The sequence below is a fragment of the Hirundo rustica genome, chromosome 3, assembly GCF_015227805.2.
Source record: "Hirundo rustica isolate bHirRus1 chromosome 3, bHirRus1.pri.v3, whole genome shotgun sequence".
Taxonomy (NCBI): Eukaryota; Metazoa; Chordata; class Aves; order Passeriformes; family Hirundinidae; genus Hirundo; species Hirundo rustica.
In genome coordinates, this window is record NC_053452.1 from 114,953,517 (window position 1) to 114,979,019 (window position 25,503).

The 25,503-nt window shown below is 43.8% G+C and overlaps 1 protein-coding gene across 1 annotated transcript in view; it reads right to left on the reverse strand.

Moving 5' to 3' along the window:
* MSRA (methionine sulfoxide reductase A) overlaps positions 1-14,862 on the reverse strand; it is a 236,737-nt gene extending 221,875 nt beyond the window's left edge. The window contains exon 1 of the mRNA XM_040060650.2: positions 14,573-14,862. Coding sequence (XP_039916584.1) covers positions 14,573-14,714 — 142 coding nt within the window. The 5' untranslated portion in view covers positions 14,715-14,862. The remainder of the gene's footprint in view (positions 1-14,572) is intronic.
* Positions 14,863-25,503: the final 10,641 nt, after the last annotated feature.

A 25,503-nucleotide genomic window follows, 5' to 3' on the forward strand; every position in this document is an offset into this window, starting at 1 on the left:
CTCTCTTTCTAAAGGTCCCATTCAGTCAGAGATTGGGTGTCGTTATCTAAAGATTTAAAAAAAAAAAAAACAGGAAAATTCTCTGCCCTTCAGACCTCAGAGATCCACCCAAGGTTGCCCTCCCTTGTCCTGTTTCCAGTGACTGTAATGGACCCATCCATGTTTCTCCCAGTAGCCTCCCAACTCCAGAAGAAACACCATTAACTTTAAAATCACATTTACGCCTCAAAATATTGCATACTCTCTCATTTCATTTGCACCTTGCATCCTCCTGACAGGGCCAACTTGGGAAAAAAGCTGTGTATAATCTTTCTATTTCTTTTCTTTGTGCACTTGACAGCAAATTCTAATGTGTCACTTTGCCTTTACTGCAAGACCATCAGGCACCAACATGTGAAAAAAAGATCTCATGGAAATTATTGACAGTGGAATTAACTCTGAAAGGCTACACAACTGCAGCAGTCACTATTAAATGCTCAGCTTTTAATTAGTTTTCCTTCAAAAATTGTATGGATTGACATACAATTCAGGGGACTTCAGCAATACTAAATACATATATAATTCCAGTAGAGATGAACTATTTGAACTTCTTTCCTTCTTTATTCCTTCTTTACTCTTAGTGGAAGTTAAGGCAGTAAAAACAAATATATACCCAAGCAGACAAGTGTTTTTCTGTAAAGCATTTGCTAACAGGATGAGGAGCCTTATTTTATCCCTCAAAATACTGCCCCAAAGGCAGTGGATCCAACAACATTGGATCTCATGTGTAGAAACGGGTCCACTCTTCCCGCCTTAAAGCCTTTTGTCCAAGGTGTAGTTTACCTTGGCAGCTCTCCCAGTTCCACCTCTCCACTGGAATTGCTCCCTCTGTGACACCTCCCAAGATGCATCCTCCAGTCCAAGGTGTTCATATCTCTCAATGTAACTCATTTCTCCTCCTTCACATTAAGAAGTTTCCAGCCCAATGAATTGAGCGTTCAGTATCCTCCAGATAGGAAGAAAACATAAAACTTTCTCCACGCCTTGTTTGGGGCCCTTTTTTCATGTTTTCTGTTTGGCTTTCACCATGTTCCCCCCTCAGCTTCTCCAGTTTGCTTTTCTTGTTGTTGTCTCCCACAGTTCTGAAGTCAGCCCTTTCCTTTCCTTCCCGCACAAAGTCTATGGATTTTTCCTTGGAAGGCTGCAATAATCAAGGACTCAACTCCCTGCTAACTTGACCTGACACCAGGTTCGGTATTAGTGACTCCACAAAGCGCTTTTACACCTTTCTCCTGAGCATTCTCCTCTCTCCAGCTGTCCTACTGATGATTCTTTGATGTTATTCTCTCCCAAGGCACAAAATATGGAAAGAGACAAATTCCTCATCACTCCAAGTATTTTCCTATCCATCTCCAGTCCAAATTTGTCCACTTTTGTTGTTTACCATTACGGAACCATGTGGAGCTCTGTCCTTTAACACCATCTATATCCCCATGCTCGGAGAAAATCCCTGAATTTTTTCTTTTCACAGTAGCTTAGCTATCACTGGTCTTGCTTTGAAAAATTAGGAAAAAAAAATAATATTGATCTGTGCCTTGGTCATCATTCATTTCAATTTTTTTTTCCATCTTGGACTTGATGATCTTAAAGCTTTTTTCCAACCTTAAGGATTCTGTGATCTTTTATGCATTTTGCCTTCATGCCCCTGGATTTTTTTCATTTAAAATTCTCCCAGTGAAAGCCTCTTGATGTCGTGGCATTCCTTTTTATGCGTGTATTTTTCCATCTCAAATGCCACTGTGTCTCACCAGTGTGGTACACCTGGACACCTGTCCCAGTACACCTGTGAAGTGAGCATTATTTCCCACCTCCAAAGTGGAAAATTTTGGAATAGAAGAAGTAACTCATTCATTTAAGTTGTTCTATTTGGAACACAACCCGAAAAAGTTACTTTCAAATGTCAGGTATAGCCTTTATTTCCCTTTTTCTCTTCCTTGCTGGACACCACAGTGTCATGGACCAATGAAAGCTGTGTAACACTTCATCCTGACCACCTGATACGAGGTCTGTCTGGGTGTGACAGTCCCCAAAATATTTTATTTTTAAAAATAAACACATTGGAGTATCTGGTATAGCAAGGCAACTCTATCAGTCCTTCTGCTATCACACCCCTGTTATCATTTGTGGACATTTCCATTAGAGATTAAGTGAAACCAATGCCTCTGAGGACAAGCCAGAGGTTTTTAGGAGTCTAATTTTGGAGCCAGATGCTTTGCTGATTTATTATTGAAGGGTGAAAGTGTATCACGTGACAGGAAAAAGGCTCCTCTTACCTGGGCTCTTCATACAGAGATGATGACAAAGAATTTCCTATTGACTCTCCACTTTTCTGGGTTTTATTATTAAACAGCCCAACATCGGGGAAGCTCTAAGAACATATAAGCGAGTGACTGTAGCTATTACACAGAGACCAGTAAAATGAGAAGGAATACTGAGAGAAGGAAAAGAAGAATGAATATTGCAGCCACCCAAAAGAGGCAAGGGAAGATGGCAAGAGCTGAAGTCAACATTTCAAGAATTAACCAAATAAAATGAAAGAAAAATACAAGAACACAAGAATAGAGGCCTATAAATGCATGAAAAAATGTAACATGAAGGATTAGACCTGCAAGGGCCTCAGGTCCTGCAGATTCCCAAGGTCAGTCAATACAGGGACCACCTTTGGCAGCTTGTTTTGCACAGTTTTGCGTGTCCCCAATTAATTCTGGCCCGGGATGGGCTCTCTCCTCCTGGCAGCTGTCCCTCTACTATCTGCATTTACCATTTATCATTTTGACAACATCATGTTTGCCTGACTGCGATCTTTCCATGCCATGGAAAACATTAGCCCCAGGAATGGAGAGTTCCAGCTGAATCCACCTGAAAATCCAGGCAGCAGATCCGCAAGCCCAGCGGGTTTAGGGCTGGCGCTGTCACACTGCGGGGTGGAGTCCTCCAGCTCTGCAAGGCAAATAAATGACAAGACCAAACTCTATGGGAAGCTGTCAAAAACTTCCTAAAATCACTGTGGGATTATCCTTCAACTGCCCATCATGTGCTGGCATTCCACCCCAATTTGAAATTCCAAATCCATGGGTCAATCTCCACTAAATGTGTTCTTCTTCACTTTCCTTAGGACCAGATCTTTTCCGGAGCAAAGCCAACAGAATTTGCATTCCTAGGTTAAATTCCTATTTTCCCATTCTCTCCATCCAGTACCACCCAGAAGGCTTCCAATATAAAGTATAACTTGGATTTTTAAATCCTGTCGGTACCATTAATTGTTTATTATCTCTTTTTAGTTCTCAGGAGAAAAACAGTTACAGGCAGGGCTGAGTGGCATTTAAAAAGTGATTGCAGTGTGCAACACGAAAAATAAATGCACAGAACTTGAGGTAGGAATAGTTAGTCATAATAAAATCCACTTACAATTAACTTGGGTGGAGTGAAAATAGACTTGCGGCTAGAAATTCTCAAACATCTTCAATTATTATGAAAATGGAGGCTCTAAAAAAATGAAATAACTAAGAGAATTCATCCAAAATTTGGTCCAGTTAGGCTCTCGTAATTCCAGGTATGAAGAATAAGAACTTATGCTTTGTTTTGCACTAATAAAGGAATTTATTGTAAAATTCAGGTACAAAGTCTTCGTGTTCAGTAACTGAATTTTCACTAATTAAATATTATAAATGGTTCTACAGAGATCAGTATCTCAGAATTCCTCATCTTCATCCAGCCATCAGCCCAGAGAGTGCTGGGTTTTCCTCATTTTCCACTTCCATTATACTTAACAACAGGAGTGCCTGAGAACGTCTGTGCATAGGTATCCAAAAGGATAAAACACACATCTGGTGATTTTTTTGCCTCTCATTCAAAAAATTTGCTTTTAGTTATTGTAAACTAAATCAAACACTGAATAGGTTTTAATTGGTGCATGAATGTTTAACACAAAGATGACTGCTTAAACAAGGACTTAATGAGAAATGAGTTAATGCAAAAGGGGAAGTGTGGGAGTGTGCAATTCCACCCCACCAAGAGCTGGATGGAGGGACACTCAAATCCTGCTGATGGCTCCTTCATATCCCATCCTCTGGCCTCGTGTCACCAGCCCAGGCACATCCAAAATACGATGTTGTGTCCAACTGTCACCTGGGAATGGTTCCTAATCCAGGAATTTCAGAGGAATGTACTGGTTGAGCAGGGAAAGGGCAGACCCAGGATCTCTCCAAGGATTTAAGGATGGTCTGAATCATCTCCATATCCCCAGCCAGGGGCACATTCACAGTCACAGAAACAATCTGCAATTCCCACCCTGGGAATGCAGCATTAAGACTATATCCAGCTTTTCCTGAGTGGGATGGGATCCTCCTCCAGTAGAAGACAGAGTCTTTTAGGTCATTTGAAAAGCAATTTGATGACTAAGAAGGGCACAAGGGACTAGATTACATCAAATGCCAAGAAGTGTACACAACTGGTAAGAAAACAAATGCATTAAAGCCACTAAACAGGAAAATACGAGGTGTGAGGTCCCACCCCAAATCCCTTCAGTGCTCAAAACTCGGGTTTTAAACAGGAATTGTGTTCAGCTGCCAACATCAGGAGACACCTTTCAGAAGCAGAACTTCAGAACTGAATGTGGCAAACAGATGGGCCATTGGTCCTGCTGCTTCATTCCAGAGGATGCAGCTGGACTCCAGGGCAGTTATACCCATTTATGACTGGATTTATGAGAAAAAAGGAGGCAGAGGGTCAGAACATCCTAAAATTGTTTTTGAAAAAAAGGATCTTATCTATGTTCTGACTTTCTGAAATTAATACCTTAAAAACCAACTGCAAACTTATCTCTATCTTATGAGTATTTTTCTTCATATAAAGGACATTCTGCTTAAGAATCCACCCTCTACATTTGGTTTGCCTGCTCATTTCTTCCCGCTCCTGTTCCCTTTCTGAGTGGTAACTTGGAAAATTGTCACTCAAGATCCTCCTGAAACAAAACATTATTATTCTATGAGAAGCTTATTTTATTACAAGTTGTCTGAGTGCAACCTCTTCAAGATGAGATTTTATCTCAGCTCCCCAGGTCAAGCCCAGTAAGTGCAAGAAGGAGGTTTGCATATCTCTGTTTAGGTAAGAAGGAGAATCCTTAAGGAAGAACATAAACAAAATAAAGAAGCAATATAAATAGTCCACATAGACCCTATATATTGTAATGTTATCTCTGGTGCAGTTATTTTGGTTCTGATGATCTTAGACAAAACCTTACTGCAGTTTGCTGAATCAGCCACTGATTCCTGACTTGGAATTTTGCCATTTTTTAAAATGTAAACTCAACATTTGGGAGGAGCAGACGATTACAGACATTTTCTCTCCAAGAGGAGCAGATCAGCTGCCAACCTACTGATCCCAATCTCAATGATCTCCCCAAGTCCCTTCCAGCCTGGATTATCCTGTGATCCCATTCTGCCATACACAGGTGCCAGTCCCTGCCAGTCGCACCAAGGGCTGTCTGGAGTCATCCTTCTCCTCCCTTGGCCTGTTAAATCATTAATGCCAGACTCTCCTGGTTCCTGCTCTCACTTTAGAAGTTCTGGGATGGAATTCTGAGGAATTGAATGTTTGATGAACCAAAAAGTTCACTTTTCCAAGCCTGTAAACGGTGAATGGGGAATGTCAGAAACACAAAGACACTTCCACTGTCTGTCCCTTGCACAACACTTCTCACTCCTCACTGGGTTCCCAAAAGTTTTGAGCCAGATACTCAGACACCAAATCTCTACTTCTGAAGTCCTCAAGTCTAAACACCTGTCCTCAAGATGAGGGATTTCTGGCTCACATTGAGGGATACTAAAAAAAATTAGTTTCCACTGGAGTTCTGCTTCTCAGCCATTCCTGAAGTGTGCACATTCCTTAAAGCATCTCTGGAGGCTCCTAGAAAGTCAAATTCCTGAGAAATCAAGCCCAGACTATAGTAAAAGTACAGGTATCATCTACCTGGCCACATTGCTCAACAAAAAAAAGATCTTATCTTCAAAACAAAGACACAAATTATCTCCACTAATTCAAATTTTGCATTATATGCAACAGGAATTAACAACGAGCAATACATAAGAAACTGCAATAACCATCCCCAGATTGTGATGGGTTTTATTGCCCAGGTTTTTATCTGATTTGTACTAAGGGCTTATTTATGTGCATTATTTTAATTGTACTGGAAATCTAAATGCAAGTTTCATACATATCATAGAAATTTGCAACAAAGTAAGTGCAATAATCGAATGTATCCATATCACTGAAATTCCATACATAATAATTAAAAGATAAGCATGGAAGGATAAAGCAATGCCTATCACACAATAAATTAGAAGCCAAATAATTCAATGGTTGCAAAGTAAAAAATAAATTCACTAAAAATTACAGAAACCTGAAGTTAAGGCAATGTACACCACTGTAATTTGAAGATATAAATTTGACAGGAAGACATTAATTAAACCAGAAAAGCTTTTAAAGCTGAAAAAATTCGAAAGGAAATACTGTACATCAAAGAAACACAAAAGGACTAAGACACAGGAATTAGTACCTGAAATATTCAAGCTATCTTAAATCTGCCTTAAGGGCTATTCTGCATTTCTCTTCTCTCAAATCAATTAAGGTGATTTTTATTATTTACCCCTTGTGTGTTCTGAAGGAACTAAAGATGCTGCACCTCTGCAGTTCCATGTGTAACCAACTTCACTCTCATTTGGATAACCTGACTTTGGAAATTCTTTCCTTCAGTATTAGCAATATTGCATACAAGCATGAACCATGAAGATTAGAGAAAGTAAAGGAAAAAGCTGTGATTCTGTGAACTGGTATTTGGTGCACAGAATTAAATAAAAATACAGCTTTTGACCCTGGGCAATAAATAATTTAAAAAAAATAAATTAAAGGCCTTACATTGAATATCAACTACATGGACAGGTCATAAATACAGCAAAGCCAGGACTCTGTGGCTGGTTATTACACAGACACCTCCATGTGAGCTGTTCACTGGACCCTGCACTGGTCACCAGACCCTGCTGCAGCCAGTGGAAGAAAACAGCATTTGGGACACTATTTCCTTGATTTAAATGTCTTTTGATGAACCAAACACACCAGTGCCTGTTCTACCTGTGATAGCCTAACTCTGGGTATTGCTGCAGCACCACTCGGCCACTTCCAGTGCTCGGTCCCACCCTGTTCCTGCTGCAATGTAAGGTTTGCGCCACACTCTCCTACCTGCTGTGGAAAGAGAAGCAGTGGGAAACCTAATTCCATGTCTGTGCCTGGGATATACATTCATTTAATTATGGAGGAATATGTGGGATCCAGGGCAAAACGTTACCTAAACATCCAGTCAGTGTCATTCCTGCACTAAAGATAAATGGACACAATCAGCCGAAGCAGCCAAATGTATCCCAGGACTCAGACAAATCAGATAAATTATTCTCTAGCCAGGATAAATAACCTGAGTAAATATAACCTTGTGTTTAACTCTCATAACTGATAGGTTTAACACCATGAATTTGGCAAATTCAGACATTTACATCCCTTTTCAAAACAGCAGCAACGAGAAGCTCCTGAACCCTGTGTACCACAACTACCTTCACCCAGGAATAATTATCCCCTTTTATCACACCAACTTTGAATGATCCCTCAGATCAGCATCCACACACAACCCTCTGAGCAAAGATCCTCCGGATTCCTTTTTCATTTCGGAGAGGGAGATTACGGCATCAGCACGAGAAGCCTCCACCAAGCCTCATTTGGATGCACGAGGCTGCCAGTGGGGTGAAGTTTCTCCCCATTTAGGCGATGCTGTCTCCCAGCAACCCGGGCTGTTGCCAGGAGAAGCCCCGGGAGCGCTTCCTCTGCACCCCCGGGCTGTGAGCCGCATTCTAAGCAGAGCTCCAGGAACTCCAGGGACTCCGACATTTTTTTTTTTTCCCCCACTTTTTCTGTTACATTTTTTGAGGGGTTTAGTGACGAATGATGTCACCCTTTCTCTTGGGATGTAGTGAGAGGTGGTAAGTGCAGGGTTATTTCCACCAGGGTTATTCCACATCAAAAGCAGCATTTGGCAGCTGGATGTGCAGCTCTGTAAATATATTTCCTGTATGCTTTCCATCTCTCCAGCATCCTCCGTGCCTCTTAACTTCCTCTGGGTTGTTGTTTTCCAGCTGCCAAGAGCAAAAAAGCACATGCAAACAACGACAACAAAAAAATCTCTTTATATTGACTTAATCGTTGTTTCTCCTTGCAGCACTTTCGAAAATGTAAAATGCAATTGGGGGGGGGTTAAAATTCCTGGGTTTCCAACGAAAGCACAATATTTACAGCTGTACAGTTGGCTTGAAAATTAGGTGTTTAATGTGTGAATATAATTACCTGACAAAGCCCAAAAAAAAAAAAAAAAAAAATTAGAGAACTAAAAAAAGCCATGACAAGCAGGATGCTTTCCAAGGAAATTCATCCTGGATGTACCTGCAAGGAAGCTGTAACCACAAATTTGAGAATTTTTTTTCAGCTAATAAACAATCACTGGGGTGAAGTGTTTCTCTGCTGTGCATTCTGCTTTCAGTCCTGGCATACACAACAAAATTGTAATGAAATTTAATAATTTATGGAAATGGATAGCTTGAGTGTGTTTGAGGCAAAGTCTCCCAGAATGATGAAATAAGTAATTAACTCTTCTGAGTTAGAAAGGTAAATTGTAATTTGGAAAGTGCTAAACCACATATGACATTGTTACTCAACACACTCCACTGAACTGCAATGGAAGTCAAGTCTCACTTTTTTTGGCACATATTTCATACAAACTCAATAAGAATGGACAATTAATTATTATGTAGGATCCTGTACCACATAAATAAAATGGTGGAAAATTTGAAGAAACAAATCCTCTTAAACCTTAAGACGAACTTTATTTTGAGGTTTTGTCCTGAGTTATGATCTCACTCAAGAATCTTTATTTTAGACCTAAAATACAGTGATACTAAATTCATGTCTGAAAAAAAAATTTGTATTTGCTCATGATTACAAATTCTTTTAACCAGTAAAGGAAATAAACGTGAATATTTTTCATTTTATTCCTTATTTTGAGGACATAGTTTAATGGTGAGCATGGCGGTGAGACAAATAGAAGTACCAGACCACAAGCGCACTGGTTTGACCACAATAATTTCTGTTCAGTGTCTTAAGAATGGTAAAAAAAGACTAACAGGGAGATCATGTGGATCCTCTGTCAAATGACATTTTTAATCAATGTTTTCTTTAAAGAGCGTGATCTGATTCAAGCAAGAATTAATTCATGGCAACGCTGTGCATTTTTTTTTTCATAGAAGGTCAGACTAAAATTCACCATGACCTCTTTCACATTTGTAATTACTGCTCTATTAATCTTTAGATATAAAGCTAAGAGGCCTAATGGGTTTAAACAATTTTAAGGCTCTCTACCCATGAGCTGGACTTTCTCTGCCTCAAAGAAGTCAAGCCACTACAGATGTGTAAGAAGATACTCTCTGACACCGCTCATTTGGAACAGTAGGAAAAACATTCTTTTAATTTATTACACGTTGCTACCTCAGGATATCTAGCAGAAAAAAAACCTCTGTGACTGTGTATATATATATATATGTTACTCAATGTCTACATTCATAGGGCTGCTTGACTACTGCTCCTATGACTGTCATAAAATAAAATAGTTCATTAAATAGTGTAAGCAATATATCCTCACATACTCAGAAAACACAGCCACGTTTCAGCAGCAATCAAACTAAATATTAACTCTGAAAAGTAGAGTTATATTAGAAAGGCAGAAACAATAAATAAGTAATGTGTGTTTTTACCATAAAGCACAACATCATATTGCACCATTATACAAGGATATGAAAGAAGTAATTTTAAAAAATGAATGCAAATGCTCTATTGCAAGGAAAGAAAACCGCACAACAAACTCTAATTCCCAGATTATGAAATTTGTACAAGATCTGATAAACTCCACCTGCTTACAAAAAAAGTAAGTAAAGTTTGGTAATGTCCTTTCAGCTAATGCAGAGTGGCTTAACCTGGTCTAACTGCATGATTTTCTTGGATCCTCAGTGTGCACTAACATCTCTGGAACTTCAGCCTGGGAAGAGCCTGGTGCTCGTCCCCAGGGATCTCAGCAGCAGCAGCAGCCTCATTTTTGGGAGCTCTGCTGTGGCAGACGCAGTTGCTGCAGCACAAAGCAGGAGCTTCAAGGATGTTCTATCCCATCAGGATGAGGAGCAGGAAATCAATGGGATCTCCAAGAGCCAAGGAGCTAAATGCTCTGCAGCTCTTCACCTAGAAAAGTAAAAGGCTGCTAAACACCACTGAAGGTGAAGAGGATGGGCACTGCAGGTCCAGAAAGCTCTGGCAAAAGTTTTCCTCAAGTTCTGCACCCTAAGGCAGAGTTTGGCTCACTTGGATGTGCAGGTGTGGTCACAGACCCCTGATGTGACAAGAATCAGAGACCTGGCACAGCTGGAGCAGGGATCAGAACAGGTGATGCAGGATGCAGGAATAATCCTTCCTAGCACAGAAAAACAGGATGGGGAGCTGCACTCTACTGGAAAACAACTCCTTGAGAGCACAGGGCTCCAGAGGGAAATGGTCCCGTCAGTAATCACAAGACGCAGAGATGGGGATCCAAAGGAAGGCTGGAAAGGTATAGAGAGTTAGCATTTTCAACTTGCAGAATTCTGATTTATATAGGGAATCACAGAATCACAGAATGTCCAGGTTGGAAGAGACCTTCAAGATCATCGAGTCCAACCCGTGCCCTAACACCTCAACTAGATCATGGCATCGAGTGCCACATCCAGTCTTTTTTTAAACACGTCCAGGGATGGTGACTCCACCACCTCCCCAGGCCATTCCAGTACTTGATCACTCTTTCCGTGAAAAACTTTTTTTCTATTATCCAACCTATATTTCCCTTGAATGCTCATGACATCATGGAATATCCTGAGTTGGAAGGGACCCACCAGGATCACTGAGTCCAATTCCTGACTCTGCCCAGGACAGCCCAACAATCCCACCCTGTGCATCCCTGAGAGCGCTGTCCAAACCCTCCTGGAGCTCTGGGAGTCCTGGGAATGTGACTATTCCCTGGGGAGCTATTCCAGTGTTCAAACACACCCTGGGAGAAGAACCATTTCATGATATCCATCCCAAGCCTCTCCAAACACAGTTCCAGCTGTTCCCTGGGCCTTGTCCCTAGTCACAGAGAGCAGAAATCAGCGCTGCCCCTCCACAGTCCCTTGGGAGGAGCTGCAGCCCCTGAGAAGCCTCCAGGAGGCTAATAGAGGGAGGAAAGGTCTCTTCAGGGTGGTCTGAATTTCGAAAAAACACTTTCTAAGAGAGTTAAGGAAAAAAACATCATGTAGAAAAACTGGGAACTTTATCAGAAACACAGAGCTGCTTAATGCACTAAAATACAGAAACCAAAAACAAGCAGTAAAGGAGGCACAGAGAAGCAGCACCCCAGCATTTAGGCACAAAATCAGCGAGGTCAAAGCTGGAGTTCACCCTAGCTGGGGACATAAATGGCAATGAGAAATGAATTCACAAGATTCAGAGGAATTAAAGAAGCTCAGAAAGAATCAAGGTGCATTGATGACTACAGGAGACATCCCAGAAGTGTGTACAGAAAAGACTGAAGTAGCCTCTTTCACACAAGTCTCTACAAACAACGATTGCTCCAAAACCTCTCCAGGCTGGTACAGTCAGAAAGAAAAGCAACAAACAATGTGAGGAAAAATGGGTTATGGCAACTTAAAGAAGCTAAATGTGTTTAAATCCAACAGCCCTGTGGAGCTTTTCCAAAGCTGGGAGGCCAGGTTTGCTGGTGTGGCCATCAGGACACTGACATATCAGAAACAATGAAAAACCACAGTGATTGGGGATCTCTGATGATAAGATCTGGGCTACAGTAACAATCACTTTTAAGAAAGGAAAAAAAAGAACTGAGTGGGTATAGGATCCTCAGCTTCAGCTCAGTCCCAGGAGAGATCACAGAGAATGCCCTCATAGAGATTATTTCCAAACAGGGAACAAGTAATCAGGAATAACCAACACATTTACCAAAGACAAATCATGCTTGTCCAGCTGAGCTGCCCTTTTAGGCTGAAATGATGGCTCTGCAGAGCAAGGCAGAGCAGTGGCTGTAGCACATGTTGACTTCAGCAGGGTTCTGACATCCCCTCTCCCAGCACCTGCCGTGAAGCTGACAAAGTCCTGGCTGGAGGAACAGCCTGCATGTCAAAAATGGGCAGGAGCAGCAGCCTCCAAAGGCAGGGATCAATACATCCATGTCTGGTGGGCAGCAGGTGACCCCAGAGGCTGATGCTGGGGCCAGAATCATTCAATAGCTGAAACAGCAACGTGAGCGATGTGACAGGAAAACACGCTCAGCAGATCTGAGGGCAGCGTTAAACACACTGCAAGAGCACACACAGCAAACAGCAGAGGCTTATCTGAGGAGACCTGGAAAAATTCCAGGTCTACACCAACAGAAACCTCAGGGAGGTCAACAACAAGAGCAAGATGATCTCAGAGCTGCTGGGAAGGAGCTGTGGTGCTGCTGGATGCCAGGTTAAATGTGCTCACAGCGCAGAGCACAGAAACTTTGACTCTGGACAGCAGAGAAAAGAAAAATCCCTCTCTTCTATGCTGTACTGGAACACCAGGTCCAGTTCTGGTTCCTGACTCACAGAAGATTATTAACATGGTAAGGGTCTGCAAGGTCAATCAGCCTTGAGTTGATCATCAGCCTGAAATCTTAACTGCTGTTCTTTTCTGAGCAATTTATATCTTATTTTAACAGTGACAGTTCACTGGAGGGCCATGCTGTTATGAACTACATAATACCCCATGTAGGCACAGAAAAAGGTTTTAAAAATTTGTTATTTGCTCTTATGAGGATGCTTTTTGTACAGCAGCCCAAAATTATTCTACCTGTGCAGTTACTCAGCGTAGAATGAGCTTGGTGTGTCTTCTGTCCACTCTTTTCTCAACAAACATGAAGCTGCCACTTTAATCCAAGGAATGTGCTCCTCTTGGTGCCATCCCTAAGTACTCTTGGTGTCACCTCTGGAGTTCACTGCTGTAATGGACACACCCCACCTTTGCACCCCTCCTCTATTTTCTCCACACCAGAAATAATATTCTCCCTGCTACCTTTAATTTTGTCACTATTTTCAACTACTTACCAAGTATCAATTCAATGCAAAATTGTATTATTCCCTTGACCACTGGGCTTATGCCATCACCCCTTTATAATTCCTCCACCAGCACTTACATACTTAATGTATTTAAGTATTTATTTTGTGCCCTAAGTTCACACATTTTGTTAAGAGTCCATAGGAACTTGGAGCAAAGATACATACGTAAATAACACCTTGTTCAATAACACCGCATATGTGAACTGTCAAATATATGTTAGAGCACCTCGGTGCCACTAAAATTCCTCCCGAACAGCACTGAGTCACCTTGGAACACCCTCACTTCCTAGGAGGACTGTCAGAAAGTAAACCCCTTAATTCTGGGTTGCTAGTTTGCTTACCTGACAGCACATATCTACTCAAAGAAGAAAAACAATAGGAAGAATTAGGAACTTAAAACGACTTCGCAAACAAAATCACAAAATTATTTGGCTTGGAAGGGACCTTAAAGCTCATCGCATTCCGTCCCCTGCTATGAGAAGGGATGCTTTGCACTATCCAAGGTTGTTCAGCCTGGTCTTGCACACTTCCACGGATCCAGGGGAAGCCCCAGCTACTCTGGGCACCCTGTGCCAGGGCTTCAGCACCCTCACAGGGAAGGATTCCTTCCTAGAATGCCCACAGAAGATACACAGCATGTCATGGTTTTATTTTTAAGTATTACTGTTTAGTAAAAACAGTGAAGGATAAGGAAATCTGCTTAAAACCCTGATGCTGGCTTCAGCAAAAAACAAAGAGAAAATTCATACATAGCCAAGAGAAATTATGGAAAATAACCACAGGATGGTTTGGGTGGGAAGGGATGTTAAAGAACGTCCTGTTCCACCCCCCTGCCACGGCAGGGACACCTTCCCCTATTCCAGGTTGCTCCAAGCCCTGTCCAACCTGGCCTTGGACACTTCCAGGGATCCAGGGGACAGCCACAGCTTCTCTGGGCCAACACAGAGCCGCGCTCGCTGACTGCTCCAACAACCCGTCCACCCTCATTCTAACGGCACACAAGAAATGTCACTGCGCGAGCGAACCTCGACACAAACACCTTCCCAAGCCACATTTACACCCGTGTCCGCGTCCCCCCCTCACGGGCGCACCCCCCGCCGCCGCCGCCATGTTCCTCCCCTCACCCCTCAGCGCGCACGCGCCGCATCGGCCCCGCCCAGCCCCGGCCCCGGGGGGGGGGGGGGGGGCGCGCATGCGCACGCGCAGTGCGGGGAAGGGGCGCGCGGCTGAGGCGGGGGGCGGGAGCGAAGGACGGGAAGGGAGAGGAAGGAAACGGGGTTAGCATTTACCTGGCACCGTCATGCGCTGCGTCCTGCCGGGCAGCGCTTCGCTCGCCTGCGGCAAGCGGGAGGCCCAGTCGCCCATGCCGAAGGTGGAGCCGTGGAGGGCGCGGAGGAAGAGCAGGAGGTGGAGGCGGTGGCGCGGAGACATCGCCCGCTGCGGGGGTGTGGAAGCCCCGGGGAGGGAGGGGCGGGGAGCGCGCCCCCTGCCGAGCGGCAAGGCGGCTCACCTCTTCCCCTCTGCTTCGGGGGTCCCTCAAGGGCGCACTCCGTGTGTCCTCAGCGACTCTTTACCCCGAAATAACCTTTTCCATGCGCACTGCCCGCTGGGCCACGTGCCTGGCAAGCGGCTCTATGAAATGCTGCTTGCTCTGAAGTCTGCCCGCCGCGTTGTTCCCAGTGTTTTGGGACCCTCGTGGAGTCCACGTCGCCTCCACCTCATGGCCTTATCTGTGTCACATCCACCCTCTGGCCTGTCCACGCTCCCGGTTTTAGAGGGGATTTTGCGGAGACATTTAGGAAAACACGCTACTCATTCCTTTCTTGCAGTAATGTGCTTTATTTGTACAATAACCACAGAGTGGTTTGGGTTGGAAGAGGCATTTAAGCTTACTTCGTTGCAACCCCCAATAATATTTATGTTTTTCCTCATTTTTTTTTCTGGTGGTTTATTTTGACAACAGTCTCCTGTGTTGTGTTTAGCCAATGTACTGTGTCATCCCAATTTTGTGGAGTATTTTTTCAGTGAATATGATCCAAGTAACATAAATCTTCAGGGAGGTTTTTCTGCACCTATGTTTGCAATAAAAATCCATAAAAAGTGATCAGAGTGTGAGTGCTTGTGGAAAATACCCGCTGTGTTTTTGGGGGTAATACAGCACATATTCGCACAATTACACAGTGATTTGGGTTGAAAGGGACGTTAAAAGTTTATCTCGTTCCACCCCCCTGCCATGGGCAGGAACACCTCCAGTGGACTTTTACAAGGGACAGGATATTAATGGATACAAAATTTATAATGGAGGGTTTTGAAAAAATTGAGTTGTTAGCTGAATAGAGAGAAGGTGATAAAGGCCAAAGCCTCGGCTGAGAGGAAGGTCAAATAATTTCATCAAAAATTGTCTATGACAGATGCGGTTCTTTCCATTCAGTTTATGTTCAAGCTGGGTTTTACATGGATACAATAATCATGAGGTCTAGAATTCATATACATAAAGGTGTTGGATATTTATAGCAATATTGAGAATTCCCAGGTGCTCTTGAAACAATCTAGAGGAGTGGGAAAATCATGTTTTAGGAGTCAGGCTTTCTTCAAAATTAAATGTTTTAAGATAGAAACTGGAGAAACAAAACTGCCCCACCTCAGCTTTCGGGTTTCATGTTTTGTGTTTGAAAGGTGGACAACATCCTTTTTGGGCACAGATAATCCCAAGATTGCAGTCAAATCTTCAAGTTTTTTTTACATGAGCAAAATTTCTAACTAATTGTGGCTAGAATTTACTGAGGTCAGGACTGGAGAGGATCTCAGGTGATCTCAAAAAGTCTTGTAATAACCTGGAGAAAATCCATTGAATAATGAGTGAGTATAGAGTGCTTGTGATAAATAACTGTGATTTTTTGAGAGTAAAAGTTAGTAAGAGCCAGAAATGCTCACTACCAAAGTGTGAATTTTATTTAAAACATGTTTACCTAGTTAGTTATACTCTCATGATGGTCACAGTGTCAATTCCCAGCTCTTTCTTTGTAAGAAACCACTAAAGATGACAACATCCACTGGTTTTACACTGCCCATCTCTTCACCTTCACCAACCTATCTGCCACCAATGTGTTCCTAAAAAATGCACTGTTCAGTGCCACGATGTATGGCAATGGAATTTTCCCCTCAGAATTAGTCTCCACCTGTGAGCTTGAATTTTTTCTGCCTCTTCATGACCAGTTTTGTTTTCATTGCCATCTTCCCTGCGTGAACTGAGGGCAGGCAGAGGTGAGGGGCAGAAAAACACGCTCGTTTTTGGCTGCTCAGCCTTGCAGGTGAGGTGGCTGAGGTGTTCCAGAGCCCCGATGTGCTCCGAAATTCCAGCTGCTGAAAAGCCGGCCTTGCCTCCACTCCAGCAATCCTGGCCATCCTCCACGCTGAATGCGCTGTCCTCGGGTGTTGATGCCCTGTGTATCCCTTAAATCATGGGTGCTCTTTCCAGTGTATTAATTCCTCCAGGAGAAAATTGCTTTGTCACCCATCGCCCAGTCGAGCTGCTTCATTCGTGGGGCTGAAAACAGCGGAGGACTGGGATCCAGAGCAGGGACAGCGGGGCTGCTGATGCTGGAAAATTACAGCTCTTGGGGGCAGCAATCAGCCTGGCGCTCCCTGTTTGCGTGGCGCTTCATGCACCCTGTCCCTGGCTCGCCACTGAATCCCAGGTATTAAATGGTAATAAGCCACCGTGCCACTTAACAAATAAAAACTGATTTTCACAAGGGTTTAGTGCTTGTTGGCTCCATGGAAACAGAAGACAGTTTAAATTAGATAAATCCCGCTTATATTTCAGGAAAGTGTGGGCTATCCCCTCCCCTTGTTGCAGAGGGTGAGGTCTGGGTGAGAGACTCTGAAAATTATACTCTAACTTTATTTAAAGTTTTTTGGTTTTGGTTTTTTTTTTTTTTTTTTTTACCTTTCCAAGCAAGCAGTAGAACATGATTACTTTTTTTATTTATGGTGCATTATGCTTCACATTTAAACATAGACTTTCTATGTACTAACACATTGAATTAAGAAATACATCAGGAAAAAAATGCCTGGATTATGGCACCTACACAGTGCTTGCATTCCCATGTAATTATCACAGTATTCCCAGCACAGCAATTTTATGGCAGATGCTAAAAATTTTCCATGAAGATGGAAAAATGGAGGAGAGAGAGGGAGCAGGAAGAAAAGGGACGTGGGCTTACCTCTCTCCTTTCAGCCAGGGGCTTTGCACAAATTCCTACTCATCCAGTCCTAGGAACTTGCTCAAAATACACACAATTTTTTTCCAGGACCTGATATTTCCTATATATAATCCTTCAGAGTTAAATTTCCTTGTCTTTGTGATTTGGGGTAGATGCGTTTTTCCCGTGTAACAAAATCTGCCGTATCTTGAAACTGATAAAGCCCTGTGTGGTCATCTCCGTGGAAAGACGGGGATTGGGAAGGCAGGTTTGCGCTGCAGTGTGCATCTCCTGGAAAAGCAATCTCTTTTTTATCTGAAAACATGCAGTGAAAGAAGATCCTCCACAGGCTTTAGTGGATTATTCAGTGCTTGATTACTGTTAAAAATATGCAGCTTATTTTTAGGTAGGCTTTGGCTCCCACCCGCCACAGCTTAGCTTATCTTCCCTGGAATGAGGAGATTGCTTTTATCCAGGTTTTGTTATCCAGACTTAGCGCTGCAGGCTGCGGTCATCCCTCAAGGAAAGATAAACAGGACTCTGGGAGTTCATCACTGTCAAGAATGTTTTTTAATTCTCTTAAGTCATTGCACATCTCTGGATGCTCCTCAGGTTTTCAAGTGACGTATTTCCTGATTTTTTTTCCTGCTTTGATGAAGATGTGAGTAAGGAATTCACCATTCTGGTGCTGCTTAGACCAAGCAAGTGCTGCTGTAATCTGGTTTCTTGATTCCTGGTTGGATGTGCCTTAATCTGTCCAAGAGCAGTATTAGACCTTCCCTCCAGCCTCACAGATGCATTGCTGTGACTTCCCGAGGGCTCCCAAAGGAATTGATTACCAGAGTATAGAAACATAAAGGTGATTATGGCAGATAGGTAGAAATTTGAGTTCTGTGCCTGGACCTTGTCACCATTTAAATCAAGCCTTGCTCCAATCCCTTGTCTTTGTTGCTATTGCTCCTACAGCTTCTCCCCAGCTGCTGACAGAAATAATTTTCCCAGTTCTTCTCTGTAGCTGATAAAACTGTCAAAGAGTGAATCACAGAATATCCTGAGTTGGAAGGGATTCAACGACGATCATTGAGTGCAGCTCCTGGCCCTGCAGAGACACCCCAACAATCTCACCCGGTGAATCCCTGAGAGCATTGTCCAAACACTCCTGGAGCTCTGGCAGCCTTGGGGTCGTGTCCATTCTCTGGGGAGCCTGTTCAGTGCCTAAACACCCACTGGGGGAAGAATCTAAAGCCCCAAGGAGGGAGGATTGTGCCCAGGGTGTTCTCAGGGCTGTGTTGGGCACAGGGCTGTGTCCATGATTCTGGCATGGTCCCTCCTGTCCTGGCTCCTTGGCTGCTCCCCATGGGCAGGTCCCAAGCAGTCCTCTCCAGGACTGCCTGCACTGCTGGCAGTCGCTCAGGTCAGGAGATTTCTTGGTGCCCTTTAGGGCTTGGTGGTTCTGCTTTAGGGCTCAGCGATGCTTTTGCACCTCTTGGGTGCTGTTTCCTGGGACTCACTCCCCACTCCATGCACACACAGACAGGTTATGGATGAAATTGTTTTAATGGAAAAGCATAACACTGAGCAACATATTAATCTACAGCTACCTCTTCCTCTACATCTACAGCTACATCTTCAGCTATAACATCCGAATCAGCCTTGCTCCATCCCCAAATGAGGTGAGCCCTCAAATGGCCTAATCCTACATTTCTGCTTCAGCTCTGCCTATGAGAGCCTTGAGCCTTGCTGTCAGCTCCAGGCAGAGGGCTCTTCCTCTTCTTCCTCTTCTTCGCTCCCATTTCCAGCCCGATGCCATGTGTGGACACGCTGCCCTGGGCTGGTGGCAGGTCTGTCCCTGCATCCTGCTGTGGCTCCTGATATTTCCTGCCAGTGGTGCCGCCACGCTCTGTGCTCAGGATGACTTTGGAACTCTGTTCAGTGAGGGGCACCTTCCCAGGCAGCCAGAGCTGGGTGACTTTGCGCTGGGGACTGGTGCCACTGGTGCCTGCAGAGTCCATGGGCACGGGGACACTTCTGGGATCACCCAGGGCGCACGGGACACGTGGCTCCGGGGCCTGGCAGAGGAGCTCACAAAGGGCTGCTCTGGGCAGGTGTGGCCCAGGCAGGGCCAGGGGTGGTGGCCGTGCCCTGCTGAGCCCACGGGCCGCAGCTGGCGGGGGCACAGGGGTGCTGGGGGCTTGGCTGATCCTGTGGGAGGTGGCAGCCCAGGCTGGGGCTCAGACACTGAGGGCCCTGAGGAGGAGGAGGGAGAGGGTGAGGGCAGGAAGGGCTGGGAATGTGCTCACAGTGCATCCCTGGGCTGCTGCATGAAGGATCAGGCCCTACCTGTGCTGCAGGAGCGCTTGGGGGAGAGGAGGAGCTGCAGGAGCTGGGCCACGGGGGAGCTCCGGCTGCCACAGCGGTGCCACAGAGCTGGCAGGACCGTGCTCACTCAGGCTCACTGGCTGCCCAGCTCTGTTGACTGGACACAGGTGTGGATGCTGCTCTTGGAGCGTCTCCAGGGCTGGAATGTTGGGGCTCCCATTGTTGTGTCACACAGCCAGGAATGCTGGGGGTCCCCTTGTCCTGCTCCCACCACAGCAGCTCTGCCAGCTCTTGGTGGGGAGAGAAAGGGTGAAGCACAGATTTGGAATTACAGAAAATCCTGAGATTTAAGGGCCCACCAGGATTGTTGATCCAACCCCTGGTCCTGCACAGACACATCAACAATCCCACCCTGTGCATCCCTGAGAGCATTGTCCAAACGCTCCTGGAGCTCTGGCAGCTTTGGGGCTGTGCCCATTCCCTGGGGAGTCTGTTCAGTGCCTGACACCCTCTGGGGAAGGAACCTTTTCCTGATATCCAACCTAAAGCACCTCTGGCACGCCTCCAGCTGTTGCCTCAGGTCGAAATGGAGCTGAGGATTGATGCTGATATTATATCACTATAAGCACAGCAACCTCATGATGCGTGCCTCATTGCAATCACATTTTATGACTGGTCAGATAACAAGATCTGTGAAAAAGCACAAATTTTCACCAGGGCACACAAGTCGGTTTCCCAGTTTTAGCAAAAAAGCCACAAACTGGTTCTAAGAATTTTCAATCAAGGGACCCAGAGACTTTAAGTGCCACAGTTCTTTTTGGAAACACGAAATCCTCTATCAACAGCTGTATCTGTTACCCCAGAAGGTCAGCAAATATGATAACACAGTAGGGGATCAACACGAGACAGTTTCTAGAGGGAGGAGGGAAGATTAATCAGTCATTCATCCACCTTCCATTTGGGATCTAGATGAGCATTGAGATAGAGATTAAGCTACATAAATTATCCTAAAAATGGAACTGACATAGAAGAGCCATCAGCTCTGTACCTCAGGATAATGCAGTGATTTGGGATTTGCAGACAGATATCAAAAACAATGGTCAAATTTATGGAACACAGTCAACTATGTGTGCCAGGGAGAAGATGAAAACAGAATACAAACAGTCTCTTCTCACAGGTTCTTTATTTTTCCATGGCATTGTAGCAATGAGGGAAAAATTGCTAATACAGCACAAGCTCTCTGCAGGGAGAACCTTTGGTTCTCTCTTCCCTTCACTGGAGTTCAAGGTACACTTTTATCACCAAAACAATCCCAGGTTGTGGCTGTCCTGCCCCAGAAGTGTCCAAGGCCGGTTGGATTTGCTTTGGAGCAGCCTGGTCTGGTGGAAGGTGTCCCTGCCCATTGGAGGGGTGGAATGGGATGAGCTTTAGGGCCCTTTCCAACCCAAGCCATACCCTGATTCTGTGACAGGCATTTTGGTGGCCCATCTACCCCAGGTCAGAATTCAGACTTTGCAGCCAGGTATCCCCAGCTTTAGCAGAGATCTCCTTCAACAGCATGGCTTCTTACAGCTCCATGAACTTCGTAGGACTAAATTCCCAGCAGCTGAGGCTCGGCCCTGCAGTTTTTAAATCAAGATTTCCCACTGTGGTACCGAATTACTCCATAGGTCAGGTTCAGGAGAGCACAAATTCCTGGGCACATCAAGTGGCCAGTGCTGTGCACATCAGATTAGATGGTCACTGGCAGTGTCCTTGCCTAAAATCTGACATTTTAATACAGATTTCACTAGTTTGTGTCATCATGACACAGTGCTTTTTTTTGTAAAGCTGTAATTTTCATGAGAAATTTCTCAATAAATACTTTTGATTCAGTTCACTTTAGAGGTTTCTGTGTTTTTATCACCATGAGCTCTGTTTTTGCGGGACTGACTTTATGAACATTTTTTTGCTTTATTTAACTAGGAAAAATTGAAGACTTTTAAAGCAAACTTTAACCCCATAAAAATATTGCTTATATTACACATTGACTAACAATTCCAAAATAAATTAACTATCTAGCACAATATCTTTCATATTCCCCATCCTGGGTAGCATTTTACATTCCCCACTCCATATTTTCCATTTTGATTTCATAGTCCTAAAAATTTCATCCCTCCCTTACTAAAACCTTTTTTCTTTCTGGACCCCAGAAAGGGGTCCTATTTGCTCAAATATTTGTTTTTAATAACTGAAGGTCCGAAGTCCACCCACAAACAAGTGGCTGAAGTATGTTAATGACTTTTATTTATTTAAATTGCCTTTAGTGAAGAAATAAGCATGATATTAAATTATCATTAGTGAAGAGATAAGCGTGAAAATAGATAAACTGTTAACTTTGGGGTGACATTTCACCAAGGCAACTGCTCTGCTGGAGTTACTGCTGGGATTGAGCTGGAAAATACAAGGGGATGGTACATAACTGGGTTTCCTTTGTGTCTCCCATAGTAAAGAGTGATGTAAAAAAATTATAATGGAATCAGTTCTATTTTTTGGTGGAAAATTAAGGATCACACCCATACTCTGGTGGTGGTTCTAAATGCATTTCCTCGGCCTCATCAGTGGGTGCTGGTTTGTGTTCAGTGGGACTGGTGACTTTATAAAAACAAATGACAATGTTGTTTATGCCGGCCTGCTAAAGAAAATAATCTGATTTTATGGTGCTGGTTTCCCAGGTTTTTTTGTTGGTTTTTTGTTTTGGTTAAAAAAAAAAAAAAAAAACCTCTTGTGCTATGTGCTGTAATAAGCTTTTTATAAATGTGCTCATGTGGTGCTGAGCAGAGCCCGCTGTGCCGACACCGTAAAACCGAGAGGGAGCTTCATCAGCTCTAAGTGCCATCGTATATTCCCTGCAGCAGCATTCCCTGGGATTAATAAAGTTTGTAAGAAATACACAGGCAAAAGATTAAAAATACATGTGTGATACTACCCGTGGTAATAAAAGCTGATGTTGTTTGGACTGCTTGTTTATTGGCTTGCCCTAGATGAGATGTTTTAAGGTGAATATGATTGAAGAGATGAGCTCTCCCTCAAGGCCCTGCTTTTTCCCTGCCCAGCAGCTTCCCAGGGATGCTGGTCCAGGGCTGCTTCCCTGAGCCCTCTCGTGGGCTCCTTCCTCCACTGCAACAGCACATCCTGCAAAAGTGGCATTTACTGGTCTCCAAGAAGATGATCCTTATGGAATGTGAGCTGTCTCCTCATCTCCCTGAGTAAGGACACATGTAAAATAAAGCAAAATTAGTATTTCATTAAAGGCATGAGAATTTTTTAGGGTTTTGACCGCAAATGCCTTGTTCTTGTTGTGGCATTCAGCAATAATAGTGATTATGGAGTCATAACACAGAAAGCTCTTCTGGGAATAGATCTGCAGTGCAGCCTGTCACTGCTTGGCAAAATGCACTCAGGTGCTGATGGATATGGAAAGGTTTTGTATTTGAGATGCTTTCATTGAAAAAAAATCATAATAAAGTGGATTAAGAGACACCTGAAATGCTTCCTGGCTTTAAACAAAAATATCAGGACATTTCCTGACAGCATCTGGATCCTTTAGGGAAATTAAATGCCAGGTAATATTCTGTTTGGAAGAAAATAAATTAACAGCATATGTAAAATATATCTGACTGCCCATTAGATTATCTTTAATCATCCGTGGGATGTTTTGACTTTTGATTCCATTCTTTATTGGAATTGCTACGCTGGATGCTACGCTGTGCATCTTCCTGTAAACATTGCTGTGAAGTGCTAATGCACTGCTTACAGGAAGACACAGGTCCAGATCATTGAGTCACAGAATAGTTTAATTGGGAAAGGACCTTAAAGATCATCCAGTTCCACCCCATGCCATGGGCAGGGACACTTTCCACTATCCCAGGTTGCTCCAAGGCCTGTCCAGCCTGGCCTTGGGCATTTCCAAGCATAAAATTTCCTTAGGTATTGAAGTTCTATTGTTACGTAGATATTTTAGTCCCAGGGAAATCAGTGGGACTTTGTCACCTCTTCTGACCCCCAGGAAGTTATATTCCAAATGAGACAGAGCATCCTAAAGTGGGGCTCTGAGCAACCTGGTCCAGTGGAAGGTGTCCCTGCCCATGGCAGGGGATTGGACTGGATGACTTTAAAAAGCTCCTACCAGCCCAAACTATTCCATGATTCTGTGAAGGCTGTAATGAGCCCGGTGCAAGTGTTGTTTATTGAATTTATTTTTTCATGGTGATGGGTTAGAATTGTGAGGCTGGTTTGGAAACAGGGACATGAAGAGTATGAAAGTATAGACCAGGCACAGAAGAGTGTCACGACAGCTGTGGGGTGTAAGGCACCAAAATGAGCCAGAGAGGGTTGGAAAGCAGCACAGAAGATTGGACTGTTATCAAACCAGATTAGAGAGAGGTGTAAAACACAGGAGAGAGGGACATGGAGAGCTGAAAAACTGGGTATAACTTTTAGCGGCTGTCAGCAGTAATACTTCTCATGGACAAAGTGGGCAGAGCATAATTTAAAACCCATGTCTACGGATTAAGCAAAGGTTGTGACTTTCAGCAGCAATGTACTGGGACAACCAAGTGTCATGCAGCTGCTGTGAATAAAAATTCAACATTTGTCATATCTCAGTAATTGCAGTCCCTTGGTAACCTTCTATTCTGAGTGTTGGAGGTTATAAATATTGTTGATGACTCAGCATTTGCTTTAGACATTTTGGGCTTTACCAGCCGTGTTTGCACTCCTTATTCCTGTTGTCACTGTTTGTCAGTGTGAACTTTCACCCAGGTGGAGGAGATTTACAATGAATTCTGGGGCACATTTGTCTTCAGTTCAGTTTACATCAAATTGTCCCTTTCTTTCATAAAGATTTTTTAAATTTATTTACTTTTCATTGGAAGATGCGAAAGAAGAACAAGATGATGCTGTTTTTACCTCTCTTTGGGAAGGGCATGTTCCTTCAAATATTTTCCAGGACGGCTGGGAGGATAGAAAAATCCTGATTTGGGGATGAGCAGTTCTGGCATAAATACCAAGAGACGACACTTCCATCCTTAAAATAAGCCCCCCGACATAAGTGATAATTTAATATACATCATGCCATCTGCTTGCAGAACTGTGCAAGCTGCTCCCAAAGAAGTCAATGGGAAATGCATTTTCCCTATTATTTTAAACATTCTGGAATCAATCTTGATGTCACCAAAGGCAGGCAATAGTCACCTTTCCCCAAAGACAATACAGCTTGTCACTAGAAAGAATAACCACTGCTGAAAACCCACCATTTCTCCTCCTCCTCCACCCTCTGCCCTTCCCAACCCTCAGGATGAAAACACAGAGTTCTCTGCCAGTTAAAAAAGCAGATGGGGAAAGGAGGTTTCAGAGCTACAAAGCACAGGAGCCCTGGCAGCAGCTTTTCCCTTTATCCACTGTGAGCTTCCATCTTGTAAACTTTTACTGATCTTGACCTGACCTACAGAAACATGTCAGCAGCATTTGAGGTTGGAGGAAGGATTCATTTCACTGTTTTCCCTTTATTCCAGTTTATACAAAGGCTGGGGCAAGCCTTGCAGAGGTTATTTTTGTGCATGGGTCTTCTGCTGCTTCACTGCAGGCTCATTGGAACTTGGGAAGACAGCACGGAATCCACTGAGGAGTTTTCTCTTTCTGATTAAATCACTCAC